We start from the raw sequence: 25850 nt of genomic DNA, 5'->3' as shown, positions 1-25850 counted from the left end.
AATCCGCAAGTAAGCTCAGCGATAGAAATTAGCCAAATATCTTTGTGATATATTATACCGTCATTTCCATCATATTTAATACTTTTGATTTGTATAATTTTGTCGTTCGATACATTTCCTTGGAATTGATTATATTTATGATTCGAAACAAACTGTTATTTTTGTATAATTTTATACGGTTACAGAGCACCATTTTTTTGGCACAGTTTGCAACCAAAGTCTGGATTATATGCCCCTATCACAATGTACTGTTTGAATTATTAAACGCGTTCAGAAGGCCGTTTCTGATTTTTCTATGGATGAATTTTAAAATTGTAAGAAAAGTGAATAATTAAAATAATACAATCATTCAACATCCCTTTAAGTCTAAGGGAGTCGCCCGGTCATTTTTATTGGACCAAAAAAATGCATCTGATAACCCTAATTTTATCATTATTTTACTCGACGTTATCAAATGACCGAATAAAGATATTTCCAATTTAAAGTAAAAAACAACTCACAAAGAAGTAAATGTTACGTAAAGTATTGAAAAACAAAAATAGTGAGCTTATCTCAATATGTTGTCCTGGCCCAATTTTCTCGAAACTTCTTAAATTCCTTATAACAGGATTAAGCTCAGCTCACTATTTTTGTTTTTCAATACTTTACGTAATGTTTACTTCTTTAAAAGTGCTTATACTTGATCTATGAATTATTTTTACGATAACCAAAATAAACCATTTTTCATTTATCAAAATTCAATTTAAGTGTGTATTTGGCTAATTGAAATAAGCTACTTAAGCCTGTTAAGCTTAAGAAGTTTCGAGAAAGTGAAGTGGGGCCTGATTATTTTTGTCTGTATTTCTTCTTCTTTTTTCAATATTTGTAGAACAATTTTATTTCTAATACATTCAATTAAAAAAATAAAAATGTTTTATAATTGATAGTTTTAAAACTGCAGCTAAGGTAATACTTTTTGTTTTACAAATTTTGGCCGAACATTGTTTGAGCGAGTGGGCGAAATTGAAAATTATCTCAATTTGTTTGAACACATGATGGGGCGGAAGCATACGTACTTTTTCCTCTTATTATTAAGTCTCGGTATGAAATGTACAAGTGTCCACTCTAAGCGCAATTTCTAAGTTAAGAAATGTTGTTAAAAATAACACCCTGATAAAATATTCTTCCACGAACTTTTGTGCACGATCTGAGGCAACATTGCTTCGCAGGAACTAGGGATTCTGCATTTAAGTACGAGTATGTTAAAATAGATATCTATGTCTTTTAATCGGACTGCATTATTTGTTTTTCCTGAATTTTATGGTGATTTGCATTTTAAAAATAAATATAAAGTGCGATGATTCGCGAACGAAAATAAACAAGGTGTAGCAAAATAGGCCTTTGAAAAAATCACATTAATACAAAAGAGATTGCGAAAAGAAAGATCATTTTCTAAAAGTCATGGTTTGTGAAAACTACAATGTCAACCATAGCAGTAAAATAATAGACTTCCACTTGCTTATATAATTTTGAACCGCGACGCTAGATTACAAGTCTTCGGAAAAACCTGTTCTTTAATCCAATAAGTTCAATTTAAAAATAATCCAGTTTGAAGGAAAATGATCGGTGTTTCGTACTGATTCAATGTTGAAACTATGTTCAACTATTTGTTTAATGTACTAAACAATCCCGTTCATAATTGAATGCATGGTTATCAAATGTGCTTCCATAACAACCGGTGATTATAGGACTTTTAAGTTTAAATAATCAAAATAACATATAGAACTGATTGGCATTTTATAATGGTGCAAACGCATATCGATGGATGTTTTCTTCAGGCATATCTTCAAATCAGGTTGAGTGAAAAGCTAGTGAGACCAAAACCGGGCACTTTTTCAAGACAAGCAAATATTTCTTTTTATAGTAGGTACAGTTTGTCACAAGCATAACCATGATAATGACTGTCTTCTTTCGTAAGCAGCACTCTATGAACGAGACCGCCACTGGGCTAATGCCAATGCTCGCTCGTGGGTTTAAGTCGGAAAGGGGGCATAACTCAATGTTTAAAGTCAGAGTTGCTGTTCGTTGAACTTGTTGTACACGGACCTTGTTAAACATGGATTTTGCTGTTCACGAACTAAACTGTACCTGTACACGGACCTTGCTGTACCGGTACAAAGACCTTGCTGTACCGGGACACGGACCTTGCTGTACACGGACCTTGCTGTACCGGTACACGGACCTTGCTGTACCTGTACAACGACCTTGCCATTCCTGTACATGCTTATTGCTGTACATGGGCCTTGCTGTACGGATCTTGCTCTACCTGTACATGGATCTTGCTGTACAAGGACCTTGCTGTACCTGTACGTGTACCTTGCTGTATATGGACCTTGTTGTACATGGACCTTGTTATATATTGACCTTGCTGTACAAGGACCTTGCTGTACCTATACGTGTACCTTGCTGTACATGGACCTTGTTGTACATGGATCTTGCTGTACAAGGACCTTGCTGTACCAGTACGTGTACCTTGCTGTACATGGACCTTGCTGTACATGGATCTTGCTGTACAAGGACCTTGCTGTACCTGTACGTGTACCTTGCTGTACATGGACCTTGTTGTACCTGTACGTGTACCTTGTTGTACATGGACCTTGCTGTACCTGTACGTGTACCTTGTTGTACATGGACCTTGTTGTACCTGTACATGTACCTTGTTGTACATGGACCTTGCTGTACCAGTACGTGCACCTTGTTGTACATGACCTTGCTGTACCTGGACGTGTACCTTGTTGTACATGGACCTTGTTGTACCTGTACGTGTACCTTGTTGTACCTGGACCTTGCTGTACCTGTACGTGTACCTTGTTGTACATGGACCTTGTTGTACCTGTACGTGTACCTTGTTGTACATGGACCTTGTTGTACCTGTACATGGATCTTGTTGTACCTGGACCTTGTTGTACCTGTACGTGTACCTTGTTGTACCTGGACCTTGCTGTACCTGTACGTGTACCTTGTTGTACATGGACCTTGCTGTACCTGTACGTGTACCTTGTTGTACATGGACCTTGTTGTACCTGTACATGGACCTTGTTGTACATGGACCTTGTTGTACCTGTACATAGACCTTGTTGTACCTGGACCTTGTTGTACCTGTACGTGTACCTTGTTGTACCTGGACCTTGCTGTACCTGTACATATACCTTGTTGTACATGGACCTTGTTGTACCTGTTCGTGTACCTTGTTGTACATGGACCTTGTTGTACCTGTACATGTACCTTGTTGTACATGGACCTTGTTGTACCTGTACGTGTACCTTGTTGTACCTGGACCTTGTTGTACCTGTACGTGTACCTTGTTGTACCTGGACCTTGCTGTACCAGTACGTGTACCTTGTTGTACATGACCTTGCTGTACCTGTACATGTACCTTGTTGTACCTGGACCTTGTTGTACCTGTACGTGTACCTTGTTGTACATGGACCTTGTTGTACCTGTACATGGATCTTGTTGTACCTGGACCTTGTTGTATCTGTACGTGTACCTTGTTGTACATGGACCTTGCTGTACCAGTACATATACCTTGTTGTACATGGACCTTGCTGTACCAGTACGTGTACCTTGTTGTACATGGACCTTGCTGTACAAGTACGTGTACCTTGTTGTACATGGACCTTGCTGTACCTGTACATGTACCTTGTTGTACATGGACCTTGTTGTACCTGTACGTGTACCTTGTTGTACATGGACCTTGTTGTACCTGTACATGGATCTTGTTGTACCTGGACCTTGTTGTATCTGTACGTGTACCTTGTTGTACATGGACCTTGCTGTACCTGTACATATACCTTGTTGTACATGGACCTTGTTGTATCTGTACATGGACCTTGTTGTACATGGATCTTGCTGTACAAGTACGTGCACCTTGTTGTACATGGACCTTGTTGTGCCTGTACATAGACCTTGTTGTACATGGACCTTGTTGTAACTGTACATGGACCTTGTTGTACATGGACCTTGCTGTACATGGACCTTGTTGTACCTGTACATGGACCTTGTTGTACATGGACCTTGTTGTACATGTACACTGACCTTGCTGAACATGGACCTTGCTGTAAATTTACAAGGACATTGTTGTACATGTACACTGATCTTGCTGTACAAGGACCTTGCTGTACCAGTACGTGTACCTTGCTGTACATGGACCTTGTTGTACATGGATCTTGCTGTACAAGGACCTTGCTGTACCTGTACGTGTACCTTGCTGTACATGGACCTTGTTGTACATGGACCTTGTTATATATTGACCTTGCTGTACAAGGAACTTGCTGTACCTATACGTGTACCTTGCTGTACATGGATCTTGCTGTACATGGATCTTGCTGTACAAGGACCTTGATGTACATGGATCTTGCTGTACATGGATTTTGCTGTGCATGGATCTTGATGTACATGGATCTTGCTGTACATGGATCTTGCTGTACATGGACCTTGCTGTACATGGACCTTGTTATACATTGACCTTGCTGTACAAGGACATTGCTGTACCTATACGTGTACCTTGTTGTACATGGATCTTGCTGTACATGGATCTTGCTGTACATGGATCTTGCTCTACAAGGACCTTGCTGTACCAGTACGTGTACCTTGCTGTACATGGACCTTGTTGTACATGGATCTTGCTGTACATGGACCTTGTTATATATTGAACTTGCTGTACAAGGACCTTGCTGTACCTGTACGTGTACCTTGTTGTACATGGACCTTGTTGTACCTGTACGTGTACCTTGTTGTACATGACCTTGCTGTACCTGTACGTGTACCTTGTTGTACATGGACCTTGTTGTACCTGTACATGTACCTTGTTGTACATGGACCTTGTTATATATTGACCTTGTTGTACAAGGACCTTGCTGTACCTATACGTGTACCTTGTTGTACATGGACCTTGTTGTACCTGTACGTGAACCTTGTTGTACATGGACCTTGCTGTACCAGTACGTGTACCTTGCTGTACATGTACCTTGTTGTACATGGACCTTGTTGTACCTGTACATGGATCTTGTTGTACCTGGACCTTGTTGTATCTGTACGTGTACCTTGTTGTACATGGACCTTGTTGTACCAGTACATATACCTTGTTGTACATGGACCTTGCTGTACCAGTACGTGTACCTTGTTGTACATGGACCTTGCTGTACCAGTACGTGTACCTTGTTGTACATGGACCTTGCTGTACCTGTACATGTACCTTGTTGTACATGGACCTTGTTGTACCTGTACGTGTACCTTGTTGTACATGGACCTTGTTGTACCTGTACATGGATCTTGTTGTACCTGGACCTTGTTGTATCTGTACGTGTACCTTGTTGTACATGGACCTTGCTGTACCTGTACATATACCTTGTTGTACATGGACCTTGTTGTATCTGTACATGGACCTTGTTGTACATGGATCTTGCTGTACAAGTACGTGCACCTTGTTGTACATGGACCTTGTTGTGCCTGTACATAGACCTTGTTGTACATGGACCTTGTTGTAACTGTACATGGACCTTGTTGTACATGGACCTTGCTGTACATGGACCTTGTTGTACCTGTACATGGACCTTGTTGTACATGGACCTTGTTGTACATGTACACTGACCTTGCTGAACATGGACCTTGCTGTAAATTTACAAGGACATTGTTGTACATGTACACTGACCTTGCTGTACAAGGACCTTGCTGTACCAGTACGTGTACCTTGCTGTACATGGACCTTGTTGTACATGGATCTTGCTGTACAAGGACCTTGCTGTACCTGTACGTGTACCTTGCTGTACATGGACCTTGTTGTACATGGACCTTGTTATATATTGACCTTGCTGTACAAGGAACTTGCTGTACCTATACGTGTACCTTGCTGTACATGGATCTTTCTGTACATGGATCTTGCTGTACAAGGACCTTGATGTACATGGATCTTGCTGTACATGGATTTTGCTGTGCATGGATCTTGATGTACATGGATCTTGCTGTACATGGATCTTGCTGTACATGGACCTTGCTGTACATGGACCTTGTTATACATTGACCTTGCTGTACAAAGACATTGCTGTACCTATACGTGTACCTTGTTGTACATGGATCTTGCTGTACATGGACCTTGCTGTACCTATACGTGTACCTTGCTGTACATGGATCTTGCTGTACATGGATCTTGCTCTACAAGGACCTTGCTGTACCAGTACGTGTACCTTGCTGTACATGGACCTTGTTGTACATGGATCTTGCTGTACATGGACCTTGTTATATATTGACCTTGCTGTACAAGGACCTTGCTGTACCTGTACGTGTACCTTGTTGTACATGGACCTTGGTGTACCTGTACGCGTACCTTGTTTTACATGGACCTTGTTGTACCTGTACGTGTACCTTGTTGTACATGGACCTTGTTGTACCTGTACATGTACCTTGTTGTACATGGACCTTGTTATATATTGACCTTGTTGTACAAGGACCTTGCTGTACCTATACGTGTACCTTGTTGTACATGGACCTTGTTGTACCTGTACGTGAACCTTGTTGTACATGACCTTGCTGTACCAGTACGTGTACCTTGCTGTACATGGACCTTGTTGTACATGGATCTTGCTGTACATGGACCTTGTTTTATATTGACCTTGCTGTACAAGGACCTTGCTGTACCTATACGTGTACCTTGTTGTACATAGACCTTGTTGTACCTGTACGTGTACCTTGTTGTACATGGACCTTGCTGTACCTTTACGTGTACCTTGTTGTACATGGACCTTGTTGTACCTGTACATGTACCTTGTTGTACATGACCTTGCTGTACCTGTACGTGTACCTTGTTGTACATGGACCTTGTTGTACCTGTACATGGATCTTGTTGTACCTGGACCTTGTTGTATCTGTACGTGTACCTTGTTGTACATGGACCTTGTTGTACCTGTACGTGTACCTTGTTGTACATGGACCTTGTTATATATTGACCTTGTTGTACCTGTACGTGTACCTTGTTGTACATGGACCTTGCTGTACATGAACCTTGTTATATATTGACCTTGCTGCATCTGTACGTGTACCTTGCTGTACATGAACCTTGTTTTATATTGACCTTGCTGCATCTGTACGTGTACCTTGTTGTACATGGACCTTGCTGTACATGGACCTTGTTATATATTGACCTTGCTGCAGCTGTACATGGACCTTGCTGTACCTGTACGTGTACCTTGCTATACATAGACCTTGTTGTACATGGATCTTGTTATATATTGACCTTGCTGCAGCTGTACGAGGACCTTGCTGTACATGTACATAGGCATTGCTCTACATGGACCTTGGTCTACCTATACACGGACCTTTCTGTACATGTACTTTGCTGTACATGTATCATTCTGTAAATGGACCTTGTTGTCTATGGAACTTGCCGTACACGGACCTTTCTGTACATATTCACGGACCTTGTTGCACATAGAGTATGCTGCACCTGTACAACGACCTTGCTGTACCTGAACATGAGCTTTGCTGTAGATGGACCTTGCTGTATCTGTTCACGGACCTTACCGTACATGGACTTTGTTGTACATTGGCCTTGTTGTACAAGGACATTGCTTCACCTGTACACAGACCATGATGTATAAGGACCTTGCTGTAATTATTCACTGACCTTTATGTACATGGACCTTGCCGCACACGGACCTTGCTGTACATGGACCTTGCTGTACCTTTACAAGGACATTGTTGTACATGTACACTGACCTTGCTGTACACGGACCTTGCTGTACCTTTACAAGGACATTGTTGTACCTGTACACTGACCTTGCTGTACATGGACCTAGCTGTACCTTTACAAGGACATTGTTGTACATGTACACTGACCTTGCTGTACAAGGACCTTGCTGTACCTATACGTGTACCTTGCTGTACATGGACCTTGTTGTACATGGATCTTGCTGTACATGGACCTTGTTATATATTGACCTTGCTGTACAAGGACATTGCTGTACCTGTACGTGTACCTTGTTGTACATGGACCTTGTTGTACCTGTACGTGTACCTTGTTGTACATGGACCTTGTTGTATCTGTACGTGTACCTTGTTGTACATGACCTTGTTGTACCTGTACGTGTACCTTGTTGTACATGACCTTGCTGTACCTGTACATGTACCTTGTTGTACATGGGCCTTGTTGTGCCTGTACATAGACCTTGTTGTACATGGACCTTGTTGTACCTGTACATGGACCTTGTTGTACATGGACCTTGCTGTACCAGTACGTGTACCTTGCTGTACATGGACCTTGTTGTACATGGATCTTGCTGTACAAGGACCTTGCTGTACCTGTACGTGTACCTTGCTGTACATGGACCTTGTTGTACATGGACCTTGTTATATATTGACCTTGCTGTACAAGGAACTTGCTGTACCTATACGTGTACCTTGCTGTACATAGATCTTGCTGTACATGGATCTTGCTGTACAAGGACCTTGATGTACATGGATCTTGCTGTACATGGATCTTGCTGTACATGGATCTTGATGTACATGGATCTTGATGTACATGGATCTTGCTGTACATGGACCTTGCTGTACATGGACCTTGTTATACATTGACCTTGCTGTACAAGGACATTGCTGTACCTATACGTGTACCTTGTTGTACATGGATCTTGCTGTACATGGACCTTGCTGTACCTATACGTGTACCTTGCTGTACATGGATCTTGCTGTACATGGATCTTGCTCTACAAGGACCTTGCTGTACCAGTACGTGTACCTTGCTGTACATGGACCTTGTTGTACATGGATCTTGCTGTACATGGACCTTGTTATATATTGACCTTGCTGTACAAGGACTTTGCTGTACCTGTACGTGTACCTTGTTGTACATGGACCTTGTTGTACCTGTACGTGTACCTTGTTGTACATGACCTTGCTGTACCTGTACGTGTACCTTGTTGTACATGGACCTTGTTGTACCTGTACATGTACCTTGTTGTACATGGACCTTGTTATATATTGACCTTGTTGTACAAGGACCTTGCTGTACCTATACGTGTACCTTGTTGTACATGGAACTTGTTGTACCTGTACGTGTACCTTGTTGTACATGACCTTGCTGTACCAGTACGTGTACCTTGCTGTACATGGACCTTGTTGTACATGGATCTTGCTGTACATGGACCTTGTTATATATTGACCTTGCTGTACAAGGACCTTGCTCTACCTATACGTGTACCTTGTTGTACATAGACCTTGTTGTACCTGTACGTGTACCTTGTTGTACATGACCTTGCTGTACCTGTACGTGTTCCTTGTTGTACATGTACCTTGTTGTACCTGTACATGGACCTTGTTGTACCTGTCCATGTACCTTGTTGTACATGGACCTTGTTGTACCAGTACATATACCTTGTTGTACATGGACCTTGCTGTACCTGTACATGTACCTTGTTGTTGTACATGGATCTTGCTGTACAAGTACGTGCACCTTGTTGTACATGGACCTTGCTGTACCTGTACATGTACCTTGTTGTACATGGACCTTGTTGTACCTGTACATGGATCTTGTTGTACATGGACCTTGTTGTACCAGTACATATACCTTGTTGTACATGGACCTTGCTGTACCTGTACATGTACCTTGTTGTACATAGACCTTGTTGTACCAGTACATATACCTTGTTGTACATGGACCTTGCTGTACCGGTACATGTACCTTGTTGTACATGGACCTTGCTGTACCAGTACGTGTACCTTGTTGTACATGACCTTGCTGTACCTGTACATGTACCTTGTTGTACATGGACCTTGTTGTACCTGTACATGGATCTTGTTGTACCTGGACCTTGTTGTATCTGTACGTGTACCTTGTTGTACATGGACCTTGTTGTACCTGTACGTGTACCTTGTTGTACATGGACCTTGTTATATATTGACCTTGTTGTACCTGTACGTGTACCTTGTTGTACATGGACCTTGCTGTACATGAACCTTGTTATATATTGACCTTGCTGCATCTGTACGTGTACCTTGTTGTACATGGACCTTGCTGTACATGAACCTTGTTTTATATTGACCTTGCTGCATCTGTACGTGTACCTTGTTGTACATGGACCTTGCTGTACCAGTACGTGTACCTTGTTGTACATGACCTTGCTGTACCAGTACGTGTACCTTGTTGTACATGGACCTTGTTGTACCTGTACATGGATCTTGTTGTACCTGGACCTTGTTGTATCTGTACGTGTACCTTGTTGTACATGGACCTTGTTGTACCTGTACGTGTACCTTGTTGTACATAGACCTTGTTATATATTAACCTTGTTGTACCTGTACGTGTACCTTGTTGTACATGGACCTTGCTGTACATGAACCTTGTTATATATTGACCTTGCTGCATCTGTACGTGTACCTTGTTGTACATGGACCTTGCTGTACATGGACCTTGTTATATATTGACCTTGCTGCATCTGTACGTGTACCTTGTTGTACATGGACCTTGCTGTACATGGACCTTGTTATATATTGACCTTGCTGCAGCTGTACATGGACCTTGCTGTACCTGTACGTGTACCTTGCTATACATAGACCTTGTTGTACATGGATCTTGTTATATATTGACCTTGCTGCAGCTGTACGAGGACCTTGCTGTACATGTACATAGGCATTGCTCTACATGGACCTTGGTCTACCTATACACGGACCTTTCTGTACATGTACTTTGCTGTACATGTATCATTCTGTAAATGGACCTTGTTGTCTATGGAACTTGCCGTACACGGACCTTTCTGTACATATTCACGGACCTTGTTGCACATAGAGTATGCTGCACCTGTACAACGACCTTGCTGTACCTGAACATGAGCTTTGCTGTAGATGGACCTTGCTGTATCTGTTCACGGACCTTACCGTACATGGACTTTGTTGTACATTGGCCTTGTTGTACAAGGACATTGCTTCACCTGTACACAGACCATGATGTATAAGGACCTTGCTGTAATTATTCACTGACCTTTATGTACATGGACCTTGCCGCACACGGACCTTGCTGTACATGGACCTTGCTGTACCTTTACAAGGACATTGTTGTACATGTACACTGACCTTGCTGTGCATGGACCTTGCTGTACCTTTACAAGGACATTGTTGTACCTGTACACTGACCTTGCTGTACATGGACCTAGCTGTACCTTTACAAGGACATTGTTGTACATGTACACTGACCTTGCTGTACAAGGACCTTGCTGTACCTATACGTGTACCTTGCTGTACATGGACCTTGTTGTACATGGATCTTGCTGTACATGGACCTTGTTATATATTGACCTTGCTGTACAAGGACATTGCTGTACCTGTACGTGTACCTTGTTGTACATGGACCTTGTTGTACCTGTACGTGTACCTTGTTGTACATGGACCTTGTTGTATCTGTACGTGTACCTTGTTGTACATGACCTTGTTGTACCTGTACGTGTACCTTGTTGTACATGACCCTGCTGTACCTGTACATGTACCTTGTTGTACATGGACCTTGTTGTACCTGTACGTGTACCTTGTTGTACATGGACCTTGCTGTACCTGTACATGTACCTTGTTGTACATGGACCTTGTTGTACCTGTACGTGTACCTTGTTGTACATGGATCTTGTTGTATCTGTACGTGTACCTTGTTGTACATGGACCTTGTTGTACCTGTACGTGTACCTTGTTGTACATGGACCTTGTTATATATTGACCTTGTTGTACCTGTACATGTACCTTGTTGTACATGGACCTTGCTGTACCTGTACATGTACCTTGTTGTACATGGACCTTGTTGTACCTGTACGTGTACCTTGTTGTACATGGACCTTGTTGTACCTGTACGTGTACCTTGTTGTACATGGACCTTGTTGTATCTGTACGTGTACCTTGTTGTACATGGACCTTGTTGTACCTGTACGTGTACCTTGTTGTACATGGACCTTGTTATATATTGACCTTGTTGTACCTGTACATGTACCTTGTTGTACATGGACCTTGCTGTACCTGTACATGTACCTTGTTGTACGTGTACCTTGTTGTACATGGACCTTGTTGTACCTGGACGTGTACCTTGTTGTACCTGGACCTTGCTGTACCTGTACATGTACCTTGTTGTACATGGACCTTGTTGTACCTGTACGTGTACCTTGTTGTACATGGACCTTGTTGTATATGTACGTGTACCTTGTTGTACATGGACCTTGTTGTACCTGTACGTGTACCTTGTTGTACATGGACCTTGCTGTACATGAACCTTGCTGTACATGAACCTTGTTATATATTGACCTTGCTGCATCTGTACGTGTACCTTGTTGTACATGGACCTTGTTGTACATGACCTTGCTGTACCTGTACATGTACCTTGTTGTACATGGACCTTGTTGTACCTGTACGTGTACCTTGTTGTCCATGGACCTTGCTGTACATTAACCTTGTTATATATTGACCTTGTTGTACCTGTACGTGTACCTTGTTGTACATGACCTTGCTGTACCTGTACGTGTACCTTGTTGAACTTGACCTTGTTGTACCTGTACGTGTACCTTGTTGTACATGGACCTTGTTGTACCTGTACGTGTACCTTGTTGTACATGGACCTTGCTGTACCTTTACAAGGACATTGTTGTACCTGTACACTGACCTTGCTGTACATGGACCTTGCTGTACCTTTACAAGGACATTATTGTACCTGTTCACTGACCTTGCTGTACATGGACCTTGCTGTACCTTTACAAGGACATTGTTGTACCTGTACACTGACCTTGCTGTACATGGACCTTGCTGTACCTTTACAAGGACATTATTGTACCTGTACACTAGCCTTGCTGTACATGGACCTTGCTATACCTTTACAAGGACATTGTTGTACCTGTACACTGACCTTGCTGTACATGGACCTTGCTGTACCTTTACAAGGACATTATTGTACCTGTACACTAGCCTTGCTGTACATGGACCTTGCTGTACCTTTACAAGGACATTGTTGTACCTGTACACTGACCTTGCTGTACATGGACCTTGCTGTACCTTTACAAGGACATTGTTGTACCTGTACACTAGCCTTGCTGTACATGGACCTTGCTGTACCTTTACAAGGACATTATTGTACCTGTACACTGACCTTGCTGTACATGGACCTTGCTGTACCTTTACAAGGACATTGTTGTACCTGTACACTGACCTTGCTGTACATGGACCTTGCTGTACCTTTACAAGGACATTGTTGTACCTGTACACTGACCTTGCTGTACATGGACCTTGCTGTACCTTTACAAGGACATTGTTGTACCTGTACACTGACCTTGCTGTACATGGACCTTGCTGTACCTTTACAAGGACATTGTTGTACCTGTACACTGGCCTTGCTCTACCTGTACAAGGGGGGCCTTGCCGTACATATGCACCGACCTTGCTGTACCTGTACACTGACCTTACTGTTCCTCTACACTGGCATTGCTGTATACGGACCTTGCTGTAACTATTCATTGACCTTGTTGTACATGGACCTTGCTGTATACTGACCTTTCAGTACTTGTACACGGACATTGCTGTATCCGTACAAGGAATTTGTGTCCCTGTACATGGACCTTGCTTTTCCTGTTTAAGGACATTGCTGTTTGGAACTGACCTTGCTGTACCTGTACACGGCCCCTGCTGTACACGGACTTTGCTTTACCTGTACCTGGACTTTGCCATACCTGTTCACGTACCTTGAAGTACACAAACTTGCTGTACCTGTACACGGACCTTGCTCTAACTATTCATTGACCTTGTTGCACATGGACTTGCTGTACATGGAACTTTCTGTATACGGACCTTGCTCTAACTATTTATTGACCTTGTTGAATATGGACCTTGCTCTACCTGTACACGAATCTTGCTGTACATTGACAGTGCTGTACCTATACATGGGCCTTGCTGTACATGTACTGTGAAATCATAAAGATTCGTGGGATATTAATTTTCGTGGATTTCGTGGGTTGGCTTATCCACGAATTCAAGATGCCAATGAAAAGTTGACCTTCAATTCTGAAATTGTAATGTCTAATATATGTAAAAGGGTACACATGATGATCATGTATTCACATGAATATACATGATCGAGGTATACAACGTGTAAGTACTGTACCTAAATCAGTGTTTATTTTACTGTAAAATGGTTTAAAAATGTTACAAATTATTTAACCTCAATGATAATAAATAAAAGTTAATTACTAATAATTGGATTCCGTTTTTTGTATGACATTACCGGAACATTAAAACTAGCTGATTTCCAATTAATTGAAATTGGCACTGTTTTTGGAATAACAATGGCGTGTTGGGTGAGCGGGGACGGCAGCCCAGGGTGAAATGCGGTGCTCGGTCGCACTGCTGTGCGTAAACTGCTCCGGGCACTATCCCCAGTGCTGTAGAATGCTAATGCGGGTGTATTGGCAGTGGTTTTCGTAATAAAAAAATGGCAGGTGGGGAGAACGGGGGCGACAGACCAGGGTGCAATGCGGTGCTTGGTCGCAAGGCTGTGCGTAAACTGCTCTGGGCACTATCCCCAGTGCTGTTGAATGCCAATGCGGGTGTATTGGCAGATTTTTTGGAATAAAAAAATGGCGGGTGGGGTGAGCGGGGGCAGCAGACCAGGGTGCAATGCGGTGCTCGGTCGTAATGTGTGCGTAAACTGCTCCGGGCACTATCCCCAGTGCTGTAGAATGTCAATGCGGGTGTATTAGCAGAGTTTTTCGGAATACAAAAATGGCGGGTGGGATGAGGGTGGGTGGGCAGACGAGGGTGCAATGCTTAGCTCGGTCGCAAAGGTGTGCGTAAACTGCTCTGGGCACTATCCCCAGTGCTGTTGAATGCCAATGCGGGTGTATTGGCAATGTTTCTGGAATAAAAAATGGCGGGTTGGGTGACGGGGGCGGCAGACCAGGGTGCAATGCGGTGCTCGGTCGCAATGTTGTGCGTAAACTGCTCCGGGCACTATTCCCAGTGCTGTAAAATGTCAATACGTGTGTATTCGGGATGGCTCATAAACATGTTCATTTTGTATAAAGATATTTTCGGCAAAACATAAATGTTTTTTGATAGGAAATCTGAAATATTCTTGCCTAAAAACGGCTCAACTCCTAAATACAGCTTCTTATGTTACAACTGATATACCATGTATTAATTGTGCTTGCTTAATATTGAATCTAAAAACTTTTTTTACTTTTTTAAACGCTATTTTAAATTTTGGTCCTTCAAGCGCCGTTTGCATTTAGCAGTGTTGTTGAGTATCCAATAAGTTTACTTTCAGTTAAAGTTAGGTAACATTACCTTTATGTGTAGGTTTATAAACTTAAGTGACAGATATGTCCATTCTTGAATAAATCATATTTAAAAAAAAAATTAAAAAATTGTGAAGCGGACTCCTTCGGACTCCACACACTTTGACCAGTCCAATTGCGTTCATACCCCGATAATGACATCAACCCCCGCAATTCATTCCTAAAATCAAACTCTGGTAAAAGACCGAAGGCGTGGCTCCGTAAGCGGCGTAGACTGTGCTATGTTTTATTTAAAATTGGTGAAATAATAATGAAGTTATCTTTGTGTCAAGTCGTCGTTCGAAGCAACATATTGCCTTCCGACGTGGCATTTATGACACAATTTGTCATGTGGTATACACACACTGATATCACAGGCTAGCATCATGAACGATAACAAATTGACAGTTTGACCTACATGTACCTGATTCGAGCGATTTGTCACGTGGTATATCAAGAGGTATTGGCGTTCCATATCAAGAGTTCCATATCAAGAGGTCTTGGCATTTTATGAAGATCATTTAGTACTAGGCTTGATCATTAAGAATTTCTACTTTCGCGCGTGTTTAAAGGTCCGCGTGTTTAAAGGTCCGCCTCTATCATCCGATACACACTCCCTGCGTCAGATTTTGCGTTGACAATGCATCAGCCAATGAGGTTATATAATATGTATAAGTCAGTTAGATATCATGAAGTGAAGTCTTAAAGTTGCACTCTTACTCCCAACTAAGAATTACCACAATTGATACATTTGTTTTGATATACCAAAAATGTGAATAAATGTAAAAACAATGGCTCCTAATGAAGATAGCGGGTTTAATTCGAAAGAAAAGTGCAGAAAACATGATGGTATTTCTACCTTATGAGACTAAAGTAGATCACAGCAAATCATTAAGCACTCACCAATCAATTAATATTTTTGCGATTTCAGCTATTTAAACACGGTTAAAATAGTGTTATTAGTAATTAATATTTTCCATTAATGTATTATTAAGTAGGTAGTTAAAGATGTATCACTCAAAATTTATGTTTGTTATGTATGTGTATGTATTGATTTCGCTACGCTCATTCATGTCATCTAACTATTTCTTAGAATTGAAATCGCAATACTTCGATTTTATTGACGAACAAAGAAGGGCAAACCTTCAATTACATTACAATGCTAGATGTTTTTTGAACGGTAGTTCAGTGATTGCCAAAATTAAATCCTTTGCAAGACAGTTGTGTATACCACGTGATAAATTAAGTCATGTATGCTACGTCGGAAGGCAATATTTTGCTTAAAATAAAGACTTAAATCAAAGATAACTTTTCGCTCACTACACCATTTTAAGCGAAACAAAGGCCAGGCTATGTCGCTTAAAGAACCCAATCTTTGTTTTATAACCGGAGTTTGATAAGAAGATTAGTTCCATCAAACACTTCGACAAACCTGTTTCCAAAACAATGTTTTGACACGGCCGTATCATGAAAAGGTTTGTCGAAGTGTTATAAAAAACTAAACTCTCAATCAAGATTTGGTAAAGGAGCGAAGGCGGGGCTCCGAAGGCGGGGCTCCGTAAGCGGCATAGACTGCGCTATGTTTCATTTAAAATGGTAAAGAAAATGAAAAGTTATCATCGTTTTAAGTCTTCAATCGAAACGAAATATTGCCTTCCGACGTAGCATTTATGACGCAATTTATCACGTGGTATACACACACACACTGATGAGGAAGACGACGACGACGCCGGTGTTACGTTTGTAAACTGACCCCCATAGAATAATGACCCCCGGTCATTATTTTATATAGAATAGTGACTCCCCAGTCATAATATTATGACCGGGGGTCATAGTATTATGATTCCCCCAAACACAGAAAAATGACCCTCTCATAGAATTGTGACCCTCTATCCCAAACCCTAACCGTAACCCATCTAAGGTACACTGACAACATAATTATCCCCACCGATGGGTATCGGAGGAGAATATGGTAATGACACCCGTCCGTCCGTCCGTGCGTCCGTGCGCGCGTACGTGCAACATTTTTTTGTGACTGCAACTCTTCGTTTATTATTGGACGGAACTGATTCAAACCTAAAGAGATTACTACTACCGATGCCTAGTTGTGTCACAAAGTTACGAGGCCGTTTAGTGTACTATCTTAACGACTATTGGAAAAATCTTGAAAAAATAAAGCTTGTTGAAATCCTTGAATCATGATACCTTTATAAGTAAGAACAGATTTAGATATAAAACATGTTCTAAATAAAAAGTCATGCACCTTTAAAGCAAGGTTTCGAGATCTATGTTCTAAGTATGTTCTACCGTGTACCTTGAAAGTTGTAGGGGTTTCAAGTTGCAAAAGGATTCCTTTATTTATCCCCATTCCATGGGGTCATCTGTTTCTATTGGCAAAGGTTTAATACGGCGAAACAATATCCCTTTGATGAGACTTACATGACTTATCCGCTTTAATAAGCAAGCGCGCTATCATTGCGCCACCGAGGCTTACGATTAAGATCTTTCATGTTGGGAAACTAACCAGCTTTCTTGCGGAACGTCGTTGGTTCTTAGCGATGACTTTGAACAATGCCACCGCGGAATGAACAGAGCTTATATGACGTCACTCAGTAGAAAAATGTTGCCTTTTACGTTGAAAACAAAACCAGAAGAATGAAACTTTATCAACAAATATTTTAGCTTACTAGTATATTCAATAGTATTTGTAACGACAGAAATCGAATATACTCAACAAACAATTAGATTGAATGACCAGTAAAAATGTGATTGGCGTAAGCTCACTAATAAGTTGATAACATATTTTGTGAATCTTTTAGTCTTTTTTTTCGTGTTTCAGTGTTTATCAAAGGCCATATCTGGAAAATCAAAGAAACAAATCTTCGCCGTAAAAACGGCTATATAAAGGCCCAAAATCGGTGACGAACAAGCGGGGCCTCTAAGTTATACTGATGTTGTGTCAGCTGTAGACAAAGCAGCAACAGGAGCAGCAGCAGTAATAACAACAACAAATTTTACCAATACTAACACGACAGTGACTTGAATTGATACAGAGTATGTTAGTGATAGGTAAGGCGGGGGTAAATATTTTTATAAGGGGTGTCAGTATTTTATAGAAAGAGGTCATTATTCTATATAAAATAATGACCGGGGGGTCATTATCATATGGGGGGAGGGGGGTCAGTTTACAACGTTACACCGGCAACGACGTCAACGGCTATGAACAGTCCTCGACGGTTTTCTTCGACAAACGGACGAGCAAAAACGATATGTAATAAACGACTTAAGAATCAAAGTTTATAATTATTTATTACTACAGTTTTTCAGGTCAATAAACAAATGCACATAATAACACATGTTCCTTGGACTATGAAGATGTTACCGACCAGCGTGGCCGTGCTGTCCAAACAGTGCCTCGAGTTGTTTGATCATGTAGTTATCAAACTCTTGCATCGTCAGCTCACCGTTCTCTGAATGAGATACGAAACATTTTAATAGACCAAAGGGGCATACCTGCTGACCGTCCCCTCTTCGCAGTTTGGTACGCGACATCCAGGGGCCTTTTAATGAGTAATCAGGTCTCAAGAGATCAGTACGAGCTCACAGTCGGTTTATTGGAACTGCTGCTTTGGTGTCATATGACTTTGGTTTCTAGTTTCTTACTTTTGTAAATAGATGTATGGTATCCAATATGTGTGCAATACTTTGTGTTGTAAATATATATGCTTAATGACTGAACCTTTTTTAAAGCGTTCAAAATCGTTTGCAAAATTGTTTTATTATTTTAAAAAATCAATTGATAGAAAAAAAACACAATTACTTTTGGGCGACACAACATATATCCTATGGGCGACACGAGTCTCCCAAAGGCCAAAGGTTGAATCAAAGTTACCCAAAGGTTGGATTGGTCTAAATATATATATATATATATATATATATATATATATATATATATATATATATATATATATATATATATATATATATATTGATTTAAGATGTTGTATTAGTTCTGTATAGTATTATCTTTTGTGTGCTATAGTCTCTTATAACTTATACGCTGAGTGGCAATGCATGTTTTAAGGTATATTTATTATGTGATGTGTTGTATTGATAAGACTTTAATAAACTATCGAATATATATGACATGAAAAAAATTAGAGACATTTAGCCTACAAGTTATTAATTTTCTTCAGATTTATCGAAGGGAACACTACCAACGATCTAGCATAAAATAATTATATCTTAATGCAGCTTAAATTGTCAAAAAATCTCGAAAGATCTAAATAGCAAAAATGTACAGGCCATTTGCCAAACTTCCCATCAACGAATATGTAAGCGGTTTGCAAAAACTGAGCAGAACCGTAAAAAAAGTGAATCACTGCCGTATAAATACCTTAACTCAGTTTTGTTAAATATTATCAACATCGAAGTAAATTTAATAGGAATTCCTTTAGGTGTGCACGTTCATTTGGAAGTCAATAGTCATTGTTTTATCAACCCCGTTTTGTCGTTTTGCCTGTTCCGGTTGATGATTTTCAATCGGAGCACCCCGGCCATTTTCCAACGAAAACAACCTCGGATGTTTGCCGTTATATCGGGAGAAGTAGTTCTTGAAATTAATGATAATACTATTTATTAAATAATTGTAGCGTTTTAACGTGAAATTTGTACTACCAGGTTCAAATTGATTCCCCGTGAAGTCATTATTGTAATATAAGGAAGATTCCTAAGAGTAAAATAAATCGGCTTAACTGCTAACGTGGAATTACAACGCTATCTACCTACAGCGTAATCAATTGTAAAGAATCCTGACATTGTAAATATATGCTCGAGATAGTTTTGATGGAAAATGGCACCGGATTGTATTGATTTGATTGGATGAATTTCTGCCTGTTCAATTGGAACACTTCGGTCATTATTCTCCGTTTACAGCTGGTCGTAATTAGGTGATGACCGAGGTGTTCCGATTGCTTACTGTTATGATCCATTAGGTGGTACTCCGTTTGCATGTCGGATACTGTGTGAACGCCGTTGTGGTCGGGGTCGAAGAAATTAAATAGTGGGCCGCTGATTTCTGCCGGCATGTGTGAGTGAGCCGCTTGATACTCCGCCAGGGTAACATTCCCGTCCTCTACACCATCAATAAGATCATTAGTGACGGTACATCAGTAGAAGCAGTTCGTATTTTTTTTAAATTATATCATTAATTAAATTTAGTGTATAAGCATGTACTTAATTATTGATCTAAGTTTAAATTGATTGCCAATGAAGTATATTATTGCATATGTATATATGTGGATATACAGAAGCATTACATGGAAAAGGTTGGTCCCAAAACATGAGTGAGTCCTTTTAGGTTTTTGCAGGTCGAGGTTTCTTCTAAAAACTGAGCACATGTAATATTACGCACTATTTGCATCGTCGTGAACAATGACCATGTCGAATTCTGCCTCGGAAATGTCACCGCTTTGGTCTTGGTCAAGTCTACCAAATGCCCTGTTCAATAAGGTTCGCAGGTCGTGGTGGTTGGGAAGCGTGAAGGTTTGCCTGGTAACAAAAGGGGTCAGGGTTAGTTTAAGCTTGATTGGTAAGCTTGAATTTACATTTTAAACGACACTTCCGAGCTAGAGCAAAACAATGGACGTCATCATACATTTGTATAACGTAAGTATGACACGTTATTATTTTTTTCTTATATAACAACTATGAGGGCTATTTGACAAATATGGGAATGTAGTGCTATATAAATATGTTTAATCTTCACACGTTTTTCGGTTATTTTTCATGAAAATTGTATATGGAGTTACAAAACCGATTCTCCCTTCAAACACATGCATGTTTACAGACGGAAGTAAATCATTTCCAGCTGAATTTTACTCAAGAAGCTTACATATGCGATAAAACCAGTATTATCGAGTTTTTTTTTATTTTGTCGGGAATAAGCACGTTTATACTCTTTTTCTGGGTTGAGCTTGAGCCAAAAGCCTGGCGGAGCTTGAGCCAAAGCATAGAGGCTAAGCAAATACGCTGTATAATAATGCACTCAACTCGGCATATTTGGAATAGTTAAAGTACTGTATTTAAATCTTTTATTAAGATATCGTTGCATTTTTTTAAACAGCTTATTATTTATGAATATTTAATGCAATTTATCTGATAATGTGCGTTGCAATCTCAGCATAAACAATCCTTTAACAACATCTATATAATCATATGGTTACTGTTTCTTGACCAGTTTTTACTCCAATCAGATTCCAAAATAAATTGAGTGTAGTGGATCAAAGAAAAAGTGTCATTTAACAAGGATTAAGTAGACGAAAACTGGTAAACTATGTTATAAATAACATCAACTTTGAACTTAACGGACCGCTAGTACACCAATCGGATTGAATACGTGTATGTGTTTTTTTCTTTACATTTGATTAATATTTGCTATGAAAAAAATGAGGAACACTATTTACCGACATTAATCGCAAGCTTGACTTAGTTTTAGTGAAAACAAGTGTGTATTCTTACAAAAATTCATTGTTTAATGGAAAATCAAGGTCAAAATACAGCATAATAGTTAGCACACGATATTAAGCCAATAAACATCAGTGTGTGTGTGATCTTCCATTTAGGATTGACAAGGTTAGTTGCTAGACATTGCGGGTATAGTGATGATAAACCGCTCCTAAAAGAGTTTGAGCCACTGTTTCGCATCCATGGAAGTGTTTGAGGAAACTAAAGCACCAGTCAATTGTAACCACGCCTCTCAGTCCGGGGAATAGCAGGGACTTTGACTTTCGGTCAAGCTAACCCCGGGTAACATCCCAGCCCTGCGGGAACGAACTGCTGGTGAAAAAAACGCCAAATGCCCCCGCACCCAGGGACCAAAGGTAAGGCCCATTCTCCGCTATTTTTGGCGCGAAGGCAAAACCACCGTATTGGAAGGTAAAAACACGGCCCATTTCCCCGGCTATCCCCGGACCTGGGGGTGTGGTTACAATTAACTGGTGCATAATTACCTAATCAAACTCTGGTAATAAAACGAAGGTGGGACTCTTTAAGCAGCATAGGCTGCCCTTTGTTTCATTTAAAATGGTGAAGAAGAAGAAATGTTATCTTTGTTTTAAGTCTTCATTTTGCTTAAAATGTTGTTTTCCGACGTAGCATATATGACGTAATTTATCACGTGGTATACACACACTGTTTATGCTGCAACTTGTATATAGAAATGGTTTTCGTGGGAAATATCTGTTGGAGTTCTTACATTACCGGGTATACATATGTTTAAATGTTAACCAATATTATTTACAAAGAAAGATGATACGGACAAAATATATTTCATCTTTTACTAGAGCAGACATTTTTATTATTTGCTTTCTGGTGGTCAATAGAGATGTCACTGTGATTTACAAATTATTTTCACCGTTTTAAACTCAGTGTGTGTATACCACGTGATAAATTGCGTCATAAATGCTACGTCGGAAGGCAATGTTTTGCTTCGATTGAAGACTTAAAACAATGATAAATTTTCATTTTCTTTACCATTTTCAATAAAACATAGCGCAGTCTATGCCGCTAACGGAGCCAGGCCTTCGGTCTTTTACCAAATTGAGTGTTAAGTTTCTTATAACACTTCGACAAACCTTTTCACGATACGGCCGTCTGACGGAGCACTGTCAAAACATTGTTTTAGAAACAGGTTTGTCGAAGTGTTTGATGAAACTAATCTCCTTATCAAACTCCGGTTATAAAACAATGGTGGGGCTCTTTAAGCGGCAAAGACTGGCCTTTGTTTCATTTAAAATGGTGTAGTAAGCGAAAAGCTATCTTTGATTTAAGTCTTTATTTTAAGCAAAATATTGCTTTCCGACGTAGCACATGTGACGTAATTTATCACGTGGTATACACACACTGAAACTGTTAAATAAGAAATTGATATGTTTAATATTTTGAAATTTAAGCCCGCTCACACTTCAATATCAAACATTTGCGCGCACAGAGCAGGGACACACGTTTAACAATTTCGATTTTATAAAGAAAACGTAACGTTCGTGTGCAATTTGGCGCGCTTTTCTGAAATACTAAAATAAACTTTGATTTTATATCGTTTTGCATTGTTTTTGTTTTAGTTTCAGTGTATTTAAGGGACAACAAGCCTCTATCCATTCATTGGACACCCGGCCACCGGACTGGACAATACTCTAATAGGAATGCTCTTTGGTATAAGCTTTTTAATATGGGACTTGACGGGAAAATACTTCGGATATTCAGAGCAATGTACTCTGTGGTCAAATCATGTGTAAAACATTGCAATTCCTTCTCTGACTTTTTCGACATTCCAATCGTCCTAAAACAGGGCCTAAATAATTCACCGATATTATTTGCGTTGTTCTTAGAAGACCTGGAATTATATTTACAATCCGATATTGGGAGTGGATTGTCACTATATGATTTATATATTATGATATTGCTATTTGCTGATGATATGGTCATATTTGGTAACTCTCCAGGACCTACAAACTAGTTTAAACAAATTATATGAATACTGTCACACTTGGGGTTTACAAGTTAATACTGTCAAAACTAAAGTGGTAGTATTTCGAAAGAGAGGCCCAACAAGACCCAACGAAACTTGGTACTATAATAATGAACCCCTGGAGATAGTCGACGATTTTAATTATTTGGGTGTTGTTTTTAACTATACGGGATCATTTGTTTTAAACAACCAGTATGTAGTGGGTAAAGCACTAAAGGCGATGAACGTATTAACCAGAAATATAAGTAAATACGATGTCCCACCTAAAATAGCGTTACAACTATTTGATTCCTTTGTCGGGTCTATTCTTAATTATGCATGTCCGATATGGGGGTTTACGAAGTCCAAGGACCTGGAAAGAATACACCTTAAATATTGTAAATTTCTACTTGGTGTCAAGCAAACAACGTGCACAGCAGCAGTCTATGGCGAATTAGGACGCTATCCATTATATATTACCCGATATTTAAAAATAATTAAGTACTGGCTCAAGGCACAAGATTCCAATAATATATTGCTTACATCCCTTTATCGTAAATCCCTTCAGTCGTGTGAACTTGGACGCAAAAACTGGGCATACAATGTTAAAACATTACTAGAGGGATATGGATTTTATGATGTCTGGTGCAACCCATGGAATTATAATGTTAAAACATTTGTTCCGCTATTTAAACAGCGCCTTACTGATACTTTTTTGCAGAAGTGGCGCGCGGATATTACTAACAGTACAAAACTTAATACTGTATTTTTACACCTCCATGATAAGTTTGAAATCGCCAGTTATTTAAATTTGCTATATAATAAGACATATAGAAAATATCTTACCAAATTACGTGTGTCAGCCCATTGTTTACGTATTGAAACCGGAAGATATGGGGCAAATAGACTTCAAAGAAACGAGAGAATATGTTTATTGTGTGATGCACAGGACATTGAAGACGAATTTCATTTTGTTTTAAGTTGTAGTCGTTATAACGATCTAAGGATACAGTACATTAAACGATATTTTAGAATTAGACCAAATATGTATAAGTTTATTGAATTACTCAACTGTTCTTGTAAAACAACTATTGTTAATCTTTGTAAATACTTATTATTTGCTAACGATAGACGTAATACAATCATTAATGATATAAATGAGTAACCACCTTTATCACCATTTACATTTCCACTATTTAGCTATTATTTTGTGGAATCAATTACTTTATATTACTATAATTTAGCTTATTGATACATTGTTAACATTCTCCATATAACAATATGATATCTACAGTTTATTGTTTACTCTATTATCTAAAAGTACCATCTTTTACACGTTGATCACATATTATGACATTTGTCTTTTCTTTGTACGAATACTGTAACGAGATGCTTTATGCATAAGTTGAAATAAAATCTGTTCTGTTCTGTTCTAATAATTTAAGAGCACTGAAACATTCAGGCATTCAATTATATACATACAAACAGCGATATATTACAATGTTATTTTCAGCCGGTTCATCGACCTTTTTTAAACGGGCTACAAAATACATAGAAAATACACGCTCTATTGAAAGTTAAATATCTTTGCCACTGAAGAGTGCCTACTTCTGGCAACAACAACAACAACAACCTTCGACAAACCACTGCTGACTTAAATCCCGAATAATTTTGAAATTTGAAACAAAAGTGGAAACGCATGTCTGATGCTTTTCCCGCAGGTAAACAATGGCTATAGCAAAAACACCCCTAGAGTTACGGGCTTTGCATGAGAATACTATCTCTGGCAACATGTGAACCAGATTTCTTTGAACATAGTGAACATTTTTTTTGAGTTATGGCCAACATACCAGTTTTTGCAGGAGAACGCTGTTGCCGACACTGTCACCAAGGAGATGACGATACGTCTACACAGACTAGCTAAAATTTATGTAAGAAATCTCTTACCCGAAAGCAGCCCCAACGCAACAAAGGAGAATAATTGATCTCATCATTCTGAATGCCTTTCACTGTCTTGAGTTGTG

At 39.8% G+C, this 25850-nt stretch overlaps 1 protein-coding gene across 1 annotated transcript; it reads right to left on the bottom strand.

Annotated features, from left to right (window-relative positions):
* Positions 1-18610: 18610 nt before the first annotated feature.
* LOC128218782 (insoluble matrix shell protein 5-like) lies at positions 18611-25850 on the bottom strand. Its single transcript, XM_052926476.1, has 4 exons — positions 25774-25850; positions 20734-20870; positions 20299-20454; positions 18611-18790 (listed from the first exon to the last, which is right to left on the bottom strand). Exons 1-4 carry the CDS (start codon positions 25818-25820, stop codon positions 18699-18701), a joined length of 432 nt encoding a protein of 143 aa, XP_052782436.1. The 5' UTR covers positions 25821-25850; the 3' UTR covers positions 18611-18698.

Source organism: Mya arenaria, chromosome 15 (assembly GCF_026914265.1).
Source record: "Mya arenaria isolate MELC-2E11 chromosome 15, ASM2691426v1".
In the NCBI taxonomy this organism is placed as follows: domain Eukaryota; kingdom Metazoa; phylum Mollusca; class Bivalvia; order Myida; family Myidae; genus Mya; species Mya arenaria.
The sequence above is the reverse complement of the archived record's forward strand: the minus strand, read 5'-3'. Positions and strand labels throughout refer to the sequence as shown.

Bases quoted from the DNA above. Each gene is read 5' to 3' on its own strand.
- LOC128218782 (XM_052926476.1), bottom strand. From the start codon at position 25,820: ATGATGAGATCAATTATTCTCCTTTGTTGCGTTGGGGCTGCTTTCGG. The intron at 20,455-20,733 runs GTGCGTAATATT...TTGATGGTGTAG, and splicing joins TGTTCACGACGATGCAAATA to AGGACGGGAATGTTACCCTG. The intron at 18,791-20,298 runs GTAAGCAATCGG...TATCTCATTCAG, and splicing joins CCACCTAATGGATCATAACA to AGAACGGTGAGCTGACGATG.